At 44.9% G+C, this 11950-nt stretch overlaps 1 protein-coding gene across 1 annotated transcript; it reads left to right on the plus strand.

Moving 5' to 3' along the window:
• The first annotated feature begins 319 nt into the window (after positions 1-319).
• On the plus strand, positions 320-7928 carry LOC4339638 (uncharacterized). The gene is made up of 10 exons (XM_015784329.3): positions 320-731; positions 2715-2758; positions 3006-3120; positions 3211-3286; positions 3732-4363; positions 4974-5259; positions 5346-5616; positions 5976-6131; positions 6369-6866; positions 7307-7928. Exons 1-10 carry the CDS (start codon positions 536-538, stop codon positions 7589-7591), a joined length of 2559 nt encoding a protein of 852 aa, XP_015639815.1. The 5' UTR covers positions 320-535; the 3' UTR covers positions 7592-7928.
• The last annotated feature ends 4022 nt before the right edge of the window (positions 7929-11950 follow it).

An 11950-nucleotide genomic window follows, 5' to 3' on the forward strand; every position in this document is an offset into this window, starting at 1 on the left:
ATGATGGGCATAGATACCATTTATACCCATAAAAAATCAACAAGCTTATTTCTTAATACGTTATTATAGTTTACATTTTTTTTATAAATATATAATTCAAAAAATAGAAGTTATCCGAAAATACATATTAATACAGAGTCCATGAGTAAATTTGCAGATTTGGAGGTGACCTTATCAAGGCAAATTTCAGTTTTTGTGTAAGTTACTGCTAAACACGGAAGGAAAAAGTAAAGCCCCCACTATTTATTCCTCCTCCACAATCCATCCATCCATCCATCCAACCCCAGCTATATAAAGCTCGGCGCAGCGGAGGGAGGGGAGGAAGGGTTTTGGAATTAGAAGCCGCCGTTGCGTGGGAGAGCAAAGTGGAAGCAGCCGAAACCGAAACTAGCCGCCGCCGCCGCCTTCGCCTCCGCCGCGCCGCGCCGCACCACTCGCCCCCAAGGTCCCTAGGGGTTTCCCGCGCGCGGAGTGTGGGGAGGAGGAGGAGGAGGAGGAGGAGGAGGAGGCGGGGGGGATCTCTCCGGCGGCGAGGATGACCGGCGGCGGCGCGGGGGGAGGAGGAGGAGGAGGGAAGGGGGGCGCGGCGGCGGGCCCCGTCCCGGCGGCGTCGAGGAAGCTGGTGCAGAGCCTGAAGGAGATCGTGAACCGCCCGGAGGCGGAGATCTACGCGGCGCTGCGCGATTGCGGCATGGACCCCGACGAGGCGGTCAGCCGCCTCCTCTCCCAAGGTCTCCGCCCCCTCTCTCTCTCGCGCGCCCTCTCCCACCCCGCGATTTCGCGCTTGTTTCGATGCCCCCTCGCGGATTCTTCCCTGATGCGCCCGCGCCTCGAGTTCTCGTCGCCGTTAGGGTTCTAGAAGATTCTTACAACCGCGTGCCCCTCTTTCCGATTGGGGCTATTCGTTACTTGCCGCGCTCTGAGCGTGCGCACCACGGATGGGATGAGTGGGAAGGATGCGCCTATTATTTTTTCTTCATGAGAGTCCTGCCGATTTGTCATGATTTATCCGTTTATGATTGTAGCATTTGATAGATTTGGCCCTTTGGGGTTCGTTGAATCCGTTGTACATTTGTAGGGTTTCTGTTTAGGGTTCCTGCTAAATGTTAACAGTGGCTAGCGTTTTCCTATTCTGGAGCAGGGGTTAGGTCGATCCTGCTTGTTATTTATAGGAATCGATCTCCTTTTGTTTCTTGTCTTTCGGTTGTAGGAAGGAGTTGAGATTTTTGGGAGGAAAGTCAAACAGATGAATACTGAACTTTTTTCTGAACTTTGAAAGAAACAGCTATATCTTTGGTAGGATTATGTAGGATAGAAGGAGTGGAACGAGTTCATTACTTGAGATTTGCTGTTTGGATCAATTTACTGACCTGTCTAGGTAAATACACCATGCTAAAGTTAGTTGTTGGATTGGAAAAGAGATGGTTGTGGTAATTTTAGTTACCAGGCTTGAAAAGAGTGGAATCTTTAGATTGGGAAAGGAGATGGACCCTCTGGCTTCTCATATTGGCTATGTTTGAAAAGTGGGAACACATTACTGTTGCTTCCAAAATGGCTATTTGCATTACAATACTTGTGAAATTAGGACTTGCTGTTTCTGCAGGGTGGTGGTTGAGTTTTGTGTTCATTCTCGGGGACAGTTCGATAGGTGTTTTAGTGCCTTCGTTTTTGCTCTTGTCGCTCTTTCCTGTGTCATATCTTTTCATAATTTATAAAGAAGAATGTGTGCATCTCTGATTGTTCTATAGAAACATTCCATCATCAGTTTTTAGGATGTGTTGACAATAATAACATATGGACATGGGGGGAAGTGTAACTATCATATGTATATGATGAAAGGGGCTATTAGATGATATTTACTGAATTTCATTGGTCATATAGTGGTAGTAAGCAAGAAACTCAGGTCCACCTTTAGCTTATTTATATCGTAGTGTGCCATTTGAACTCGTGGCTTTATTTCTGTAGGATAAGTTTCTGAGCTTGCAGTGATTTGTGGCATTAGTCTTGGGCTCTTCTCTTTGCAAGGAGGCTTTTTATTAATTGAAACTCCATGCATTTTCTTTGATCTGGGAAGTTGAAGAAAGATTAACTGTCAGACATAGTTGGTAGCCTATCTATTCCATCTATGATTTTTCCATGGCATTTTTCTTGGTTTGACTTTTACAACATGTTACAAGAGGCATTGTGTATTTGTGTTATAACTTTCCTGAACATTGTTAGTCTCCTACTCCCCTTGACTCCTTGGTAATCTATTGCTGCTAAGTTTATGAGGGATGATGGATGAGCCAGGAGTGGGAATTGCCACCTTAATATACCTCATCTGTGTAGCATGTGAAAGTCATAATACAGCTTCCTGAAATGGCATAGAGGTGTCATTTGGGTTTTATGACTACTTTCTTGTTCAGAGTTTATATGCTGTACTGTTACCACATATTGAATATCTTATTTTCTGCACACATACTTAATGAATGTTCGAGGAGGCAAGTGTTAGGTTGTTTTGTCAACCTTTTCTAAATTTCTTCTCATATTGTCATGCCAATTTTATTTTTGTTCAACATTATTTTTTGTATGCCTTTGTTGATCATATCATCCAGTTATTTTTAGTCAGTTTAAACTGTGATCTGACAATGCACCCCAAGATAAATCAGTTATATTTATTTCAGTTGCTCTTGCAGTTATGTTAAAATTGATATCTTATGTACCGCTTTTTTCAGATACTTTTCAAGAGGTAAAGAGCAAGCGCGATAAGAAAAAAGAGGTGTGCCCCACATCTTGCATTGCTCGCCTTATTTTTTGACCAGCACTCAGCTTTGATTCGGTTGCCCTATATTTATTTTCATCATCAATAGCATAAAGAAAACATTTTATTCATGTAACAATTAGTTTTTGTCTGATTCCCCTGCGTCTAAATTAAGCATATGGAACTAATCTTTTGGAGTTTTGGTTATTTTGAAAATTCTCTAGCCTTGATGAACTTACCATTATAGTCATGGGCACTTTCATAGGTTAAAGAGATTCCTGAGCCAAGATCTCGAGCGGCAAGTAATGCTGCCAGTCGAGGTGTAAGAGGCGGTGCAGATCGAGGCGGGCGAAACAGTTCTTTTCACTCTAGCTCCATTGGTAATAGGAAAAACCACCATCAGTATCTTCAAGGTTATCATTGGTTGTAATTTCTTTTCACATTTTTTTTTTGTTCATTTCAATATTCAGACAATGTGGCTTCAAGGTCAATCTCAGGGCCTGGTATGACATCAACCAATTCCACTCAGAAGCAAACAATTCCAAGGTAAGAGAGCTTCCCTTTTGTTGCATATATTTTAAGAAGGGCTTGTACAGCAGGTCTGCCTTTTTAGAAGGCATACCATTTTTCTAGTTGTCTTTTCTCTGGAGCCTTTATCTGTTTGCATTTGATATGATCCTTTTGCATTATTGTTAATTCTGCTGTTATGTGTAAAATTTCATGCAAACAGCATAGGTTTTTTTACAAACAATTCTCTTGTTAGATGACTATGACTCAATAGTTCATATAGTTACATATAATTGTTATCTGAGACTATCGTTTGTAATGTTGTGTTAGATTCAAATGAACCATATGGAATATGGATGAACTTGGATGATGCATCCCACATGAAAGTTAATGCATACTACAAATTTTATCTGATGCGTTGATGATTTCATAACGCCTTCTTATTTCACTCTGGGGAATTCATGCTCTTTTTTATCTGCTGTAGTTCCTTGGTAAACAAAAGTGTGGTTGCTGATGGACCGTCGGTACCTGCACAATCATCATCTGGGTTTCAGCACGGTTGGTCTGGGACACCAGGTCAGTTGTCAATGGCCGATATTGTGAAAATGGGCAGGCCTCAGGTAAAGCAGTCCTCTAGCAAGCCTGCGGTTACTGCAGACAAAGGATATACTGGACAATACCCATCTTTGCCCAGTACTGTAAACCAGAATTTGAAACAATCTGCTAGCACAGTTTCACCAACAAATCCTGACCAGGGGTTACATTCTGCTCAAGATTCTATTCATCCCAAGGATCACAACCACTCAGCAGCTGTCAACAAGCAGGCATATGATAATGATTGGCTTCCACAGGACGAGCCACCACCAGGAAATCAATCAGCCTTGCCTGAGACATCCGGTGACCAATCATTATATGAGTCATCGCTACAGTCATCTACACTGGTTGCTGGTGTGATTAACCCCCATGAAAATTCTCATTTGGATGAGAACAGATCAGCTGCATTTTCTTCCGAGAGACACTTGGAACATCATGGAGGCGATTCTGAATATGATGATGGACTGTTGCAAGAATCGAGTACCTATCTGCCTCAGAAGAATTCTCATGCAGAAGATGAAGGTGAGTGTAGATATGAGTTTATGAATTTGCTTAACTTTAGCATCTCCATATTCTGTCCTGCTGGAATAACCTGGATCTTTGGTGTTATGAGCTTATTGCATTCGTTAGCATTGGAAAAGGCAGCAGACAATTTATTAGTAAATACTTTTGGTATTCCTTCCAGAATGCCATTGATACTTGCGTAGGTGTGAGATGCAACTTACACCCTGTAATTGACGTTATCAATTCCTATGTTAATCTGGGTATGTTGAATGCATCTCTGTTATGATAGGGTTTAGGGAGGCAGTTGTTGCAACTGGCAAGTAATCAACTTTACTGAACAAAATTGATATATGATGGTTCCTGCATCTTTTTAGTAGTAGAATACCAGTCTTCAGATTTCTGATGTCATGCTGTTACTTTCTTGATGAATAATGAACTTTAGACTGTCGTGTTATCCAGTATTAAAAGTTCTGTAAGGCAACAACAGGTCATGCAGTTTATTGTGAATAGGTTTTACAGCATATGTTCCTTTCTGGTTGCTTGTTCTTTTCCTGGACGCTGTTGCATTCTGGCTTTGGCTGTGCATGACCTGCATGTGAATACTGATTTCTTTTTACTATTCTTGCAGTTGAGGGCTCCAATTCTGATGTAGCGTTAGCCACTGAAAACTTCCAGGGTCTAAGCCTACATAATGAAGAGTTAGTTCCAACAAAATTAGCTGAAGATAACCCTGCAGTTATAATTCCTGATCACCTGCAAGTTACCGGCTCAGACTGTGTCACTTTGAGCTTTGGCAGTTTTGAATCTGGAGCATTTTCTGGGCTTCTCCCTGTTCCATCAAGGAGCGCTGATGATAACAATGTGGAGTTGCCTGTTATAGAGGAATCTGTACCTCTAGATCAAATTGATTCAAGGTTAATTAAGTTTGTTCCTGCCGTCTTTATTTCACTCCACATATTGCTTGTGACATGACTGGAATGCCATTTTTTTAATCTTGCAGAGATCAAGACTATTATGATAGTGCCGCAGTTAATTCGTCAGGAAATGAGAACCTTGATACTATCATAGGAACTAACATGGAGAACATTGATGTACCTTCTGTTTCACAGCCTGATGTCCTGAGACAGGAAGTGCTTGATCATTCCGGTCTTCAATATAACCTACCATCTGATTCAAGTGCTGCATATGCAAACACTACACAGCCAAGTACAATGGAGTCCTCACAAGGAAACAACCAGGCGCACACTCTTTCCCATCTTTCAAACTTACTGGTAAATTGTTTTCTTTTTCCTATAATCTTCACTTTTCATCATTCATGCTGAATTGCTAACAGTACTAAGTAGCTTTAGCCAAACTATGATCTTGCTACATACAGTAAGATAACTAGTTTTACCTTGATTGGAAAAGAGCCAAATAAAAAGGTGCCATATAGACCCATTCTTTTGCTCATAACTCTTGTCTCAAGATATTGACCACAGATGTAAATCATTGCTTCATTCTGGAATGTCCAGAATAACATTGGGAGCTGGTCTTTCTGGATACCAGTTTTTCTGTCTTCTGCATATGCATGTTATTCAAGTCAGCTAATTGTGCTCCTGCATAATTCTTATTGAACTCGTTTATTCCCCAGCAAGCAAATTCATTACACAACAGCCTATTGGGGTCAAACATTGCACCTCTTCGGGACTTGGACTTCAGTTTATCACCTTTGCTAGCAGCACAATCAATGACAAAATATAACTCAGCTGCACCAACTACTACTGGACCAGCAATCTCCATGCAAGAGGTAATTTAACTACGCTGGTTCACTTTCTCATGGTGTTTTCTCTGGATTCATATTTCATAGAAGTATAACTTTAGGAAGAAAAAGGCTCCACATCCTTTCTTTATTTGAAAGATGAATTTACAAGGGTGTGATGGTGTTGGAATTTTTTATTTTGTGTGCATATACAGTTAATCATTCAGCAACAAGTAATCTCTAGTTCTCTAATTTTCTTCACACACATGTACATATTTGTTTCAGACTCTGAAGCCAGGAGTTTTCTCCAACGCTCAATCTACCCAAAATCTTCCAAGTACTAGTATAGCAACGGGGCCTCCTCTCCCTCAGCAATTAGTCCACCCTTACTCTCAGCCTACTGTACCACTGGCGCCTTTTGCGAATATGATTGGTTATCCGTATTTGGCACAGAACTACCCTGCTGCTTACCTACCATCAGCTGCCTTCCAGCAAGCATACTCGAGTAATGGACCATTCCATCAGTCTGCTGCTGCTGCTGTACCAGGAGCTATGAAGTACAATATGAATGTGCCGCAATTCAAGAACAACCTATCGGCTACAAGCTTACAACAGCAACCTTCTTCAGTGATCTCTGGTTATGGAGGATTTGGAAGCTCTAGTAATCTTCCTGGAAATTTCACTCTTAATCAGAATGCTGCCTCTGCATCAACAAATCTTGGGTTTGACGAAGCATTGAGCACGCCATACAAAGATCCCAGCCAATATATGGCCCTCCAGCAGGTAACAATTGCAAGCAGCCCTTGTGTTTCTTTGGTAATTTATATGCTATATAATAATTCTGATAGGCACGGCTCGGTTCGAAGGTTTTGGATGAGTGCTTGGCTTACCGGAAAAAACACTTAATTATCATATAATTAATTAAGTACTCCATTTATTATTACAAATTTGAAAAATGGATTTATTTGTATTTTCTAAGAAAATTCTGTATAGAATATGCTTTTTCAAAAATCATACTCCCTCCATTTCATATTACAAGTTACTTTGGGTTTGTTCTACGTCAAACCTTTTCAAGTTTGACCAAGTTTATAGAATAATATAGAAACATTTCTTACACATATACTATTAAAAAACAATCAATGATGGATTTAATGAAAGTAGTAGCTATATAATCTGAAAAGAATGGGACATTAGTCACAAGTTACTTTGGGTATTCCTTTCAGGGTGACAATTCTGCAATGTGGCTTCATGGTGCTGGTTCAAGAGCAACGTCGGCGCTTCCACCGAGTCACTTCTATGGCTTCCAGGGACAGAGTCAGCAGGGTGGCTTTCGTCAGGCGCAGCAACCGCAGCAGCACTCGCAATTCGGTGGCCATGGGTATCCAGCTTTCTACCATTCTCAAAGCCAAGAGCACCACCAGAACCCGGCCGAGGGAGGCCTGAACGGTTTCCAGAATGCCCAATCACAGCCGTCTCACCAGGGGTGGCAGCAGCACACCGGCTACTGAGGCCTTTACCCTTTGTTATAGTTGGGGTTAAGTTGCTTGCCGACCATGGCGTGCGTGTATCCTGACCAGCTGCAGGGTTTAAGCAGCTCGGACTAGCTGAGCCTGTGCCTCGAGCGCTGAGGATGGAGGGTCCACGCCATTCAACCAACAGTTTCGAGAGTGTTTTTAACATGTTCGCGTGTGTTCGTCAGACAAGAATGATTTGTGCTTTGTTTTGATAGCCGAGTTATTATATGTGCCCAAGTGCAGTCTTCCTTGTAACTCTTCTTGAGACCTAACAGGTCACCGTTCTGATTTCTAAGATTAGTATCTATCATCTTGACCTTTGCTGATGCTACTTTCTGATTATCACTTCTGGAGCTGCGTCGATGCTTTGGCTTTTGCTATTGCGGCAACGCGTTCGGTGCTGCTGCCGGCGGTGGCTGCTGCTGCTGGGCGGCGGTGTTGGCGATCACGAAGTGCAGAGCACTGTTGGGGTCTGGCCGGAACGCCCACACGGCGACGTCGTCCTTCACCTGGACGCCGCGGTCGACGAGCCTTGTGGTTTCTTTTTGCCGGATTATGGTGTGGCAATTGGAGAGCCTCCTGGTCAACTCCATGGCCATCACGTCGAGCGGGGATGCACGGTAGACGACCACGCGCACGGCGAGCCCGGGGCTCTTCTCCCCCTTCTCCCTCGGCTTTGGTTCTGGCGATTTCTTTTTCTTGTGCAAGAACTCCTCCACCAGCTTGGCGGCCTCGCGCTCCGCCGCTGAGAGGAGCGGACAGAGGCGGAGGCTGGCGGCGGCTTGCGGGATGAGGAAGCGGCTCTGCTGCGCCGACAGGTCGGAAGCCTCCACTCGCTTCCTGCAGATGAAGTGCAGCGGCAGGTCGCCGCGTAGGCCTAGTAGCGGCAGCAGCTCGCCGCGTATCCACGCCGGCGGCGGGGGAGCGGCATCGTCATCATCTACTCTTTGCGGCACGGCGGCGCGAGGGACGTGCGCCGCCACCGCCTGCAACGGGACGGCGTCGATGGGCTCCGCTGCAATCGGTGCAGCCGCGTCGATGAGCATGGGCTCCCCCGCGGCGGACACTTCCGCCGTGGTACCGGATGCGCTCGTGGAATTTCCAACGGCGGCGGCGCTGTTCGAGGTCGTTATCGTCGTCGTCTGGGGGGCTAATTGGGCGGCAGCGTCGCCGGGGCTGACGGACGACGGCGAGAGCGACAAGAAGCCAGGAGCCACCTCTTCCCTGAACCTCGCGAGCGACGTCGTGACAGTCGCCCACGACTGCACCTTCTTTGCGTCCTTACGCGCTACTATCGAACTCTTTCGCTTCATAGCGTTGAGCTACTAATAATTTAACTTGGGTTTAATCTCCTCTAATCCCAAACTATTTTTTTAATAATGGCCAATCAAAGAGTAATTACAGTTCCGATTCGACTTAGGCTCGCGTCTTTTCCGACTTGTAGTCGGATGCTGCGTCCGTGCTATGTTCTGTTTGAGCCCGGCTAGTCGTGGAACTGGCCCATGGGCAAGGCGGACACAGCGGCGGGAGGGACGTGCGCCGCCACCGCCTGCACCGAGACGGGGTCGACGGGCTCCGCCGCGTCGACGAGCATGGGCGCCACCGCGGCGGGCGGCGGGCGGCAGGCACTCCTTCCGCCACGCTGCCGGACGCGCTCGAGGAAATTCCGACGGCGGCGGCGTTGTTCGAGGTCATCGTCGCCGTCTTGGGGGCTAATTGGGCGGCATCGCGGGGGCTAACGCTAACGGACGGCGGCGAGAGCGACAGGAGCCACCTCTTTGGGGTCCGTGCTAGTCGACACAGGCACACAGCCCACGACAGGAAATCAGAATAGCTCGTCAATGGGGTCGCCGCCGCCACCACGCTGCTGCGCAGTCCTAACGTCGCGCCCACCATGGTTGGCAGTTGCTCGACCGGCGGCTATTCGGTAATCGCCGGTCGCTATCGTGCCCGTGTCGTGCCTTTTCTAGGCGATGTCGTGCTGAGTCGTCGCTAGTCGTTACATGCGCTTGTCGTTGTCGTGTTGGCACGTTGGCCCGGATAGCAGCCCAAACACGACATGGCTAGACGACCCATATCTAAATGGGCTGTGTTATTCCTAGCCCGTTAACTGTACATGCGTCGTGCTCCAGCAGGCACGGAGAGACCGAGCATAGTTGACAACCTATTAGTGCAAAGGAACTTCGCTGTCAGTTATGTGAACAAAGATCTTTTTTTTTTTATGAAATGCTTGTTAAACCCAAGCATTTAGCACTATCAGAAAGCTCCTCTTACCTTTGCTAAAAGTAATTAGTCCGCAGTCACTTTCATCGCCCAGGATTCCGCTTAACAAAAGGAAGCAAGCTGCAATGGCGTGTGAAGAGTTTCTCAAAGATGATAAGTTTGTGGGCGACAAAGAGAGAGATAAGTCAAGGGCTAAGGAACAGCTAGTTAGGTTGAGTGCTTGGCAATTGACAGTTTGACATTATTCGTAGCCTCTGCTTGTCTGCAATAAGCCAATAACAACAGCATCATGAGAGAAAAAAATTACCATTCCAACGAACACAGCGAAAAACAGCATGCAAGAGAGCGTTTCCTTTAAGCAAACTGTGAAGTTGACATTGTGCAATAGAGACTGAATCTGATCCAGCCCTTCAAAACTTCGATATGTCTAACTTGATGTTAGTCCTTGAGAATTGAGATAATCAGTTGTTCATAGTTTTTATATGCATACGAAAGATGCCCAGAGCAGCTACAAGTTGACTTCCACGAGCCTTTCTTTTTCATAATTCATTATGTAATTACTCGTAACATTGTTCAGCTGGTGACATGCGATGCACAATTAAGAAAACCATGAGACCACTTCTCCTCCTAGGCTTTTTCTAGTTAGCTATATAAGAATATTCAGAGACAGCGAAACTGCTATGATCTGTACATCTTATCTCCTCCTCTTTCTGAGACGAATAATTAATCGATCAATTAGTGGATGGATGCTCTCGCTTAATCTGCTCTCTCTCGCTGAGTTCACACCGCGACGGACGGCTGGCCCACCAGATACACGTGAGTACGACCCCGCGTTTTTTGGCGTGCACGCGACGGGGTGCGTGGAGCGAGCGAGATCCCCCAGCTTACTAGCTTCGGTAGCCCGCGGCGAGCGGCAACGCATCGCTTCGCGCACACGCAATCCCTACCACTCCTTTTCGTCGGCGGATGCAAGCGGCAGAGAAGGTGAGGTACACTGCCGCTGAAAACCGGGCCCAGATATGATTTGGGCCCACATGTCAGCCTGTGGTGACAGTGAGTGCTTTGGACTGGGGCCTACTGCGTCGAGAGCTACACGTGTCAAGTGAGGAGATTCCACGAGGTGGCCATGCAAGCGATCTACTCTAGCTACGTGGAGGTGTTACGCATCTGAATTCGTAGGAAAGGCTTCACTTGCAAATCATTGCTACTCCTGCTTTCAATACAGTACTACTGCTGCTGGTAAATGCAGATTTGATATTGGAAATGGCCTATTGGCTTGTATTTAAATCTTAAGCATTTTCTTAACAGGATGTACTGACTTAATCATCAATGCAGCATGTTGTTTATGAAAAAAATATTGCTATATTTTTGTAGCTAGTTGTTTCTGTGAAGGTGAAAATCTGAGCAGGGAATATCTCGGTGAAGGAAGCAAAAACCTCATGCTCTGAATGACCCATTTTCTTTGACAGAGCCCTTGTTTAGTTTCTAACTTTTTCTTCAAACTTTCAACTTTTTCATCACATCAAAACTTTCCTATACACATAAACTTTTAACTTTTCCGTTGTATCGTTCCAATTTCAACCAAACTTTCAATTTTAACGTGAATTGAACACACCCTCTGAATGACCATTTTAATAGTTAATGTATCATGTAATGAGATATTCCGACCCTCTAAACGCAAAGCACGTGGAAAAACTGCAACTAACCATTCTGAAAAAAAGAAAAAAATTTTCATAGGAGTACTAGTTTAATAAGGCTCATGAACTTTGTGGATTAACATCCCAATCCACCATGCAATGGGTCCACTCTCGACAAATAAACAATTGAGACGAAGCAAACAAAAACTTTATGAACAAGTGGATAATACTATAATCCTTCCTCCAGGGCTCCAACTCGATATACTTGCCAAATACTCCGTATATACAATTTCCTTGTATTTAATGTACTTGCAAAAAATTAATGAAACCTCGTTACTTCAAAGCAAAGAAACCATCGGATTCCTAATCAGGTACAGAAGAAATACGAACAAAAATCAATTAGTAAATCGCGAAAAAGCGACGTCCTAACTGAGTCAGGTACGTACTCCTCTTGCCCCCACGCAGGCCACTTCTCCGGGTAAATATAGCAGTT

The sequence above is a fragment of the Oryza sativa genome, chromosome 5 (genome assembly GCF_034140825.1).
Source record: "Oryza sativa Japonica Group chromosome 5, ASM3414082v1".
NCBI classification, from domain to species: domain Eukaryota; kingdom Viridiplantae; phylum Streptophyta; class Magnoliopsida; order Poales; family Poaceae; genus Oryza; species Oryza sativa.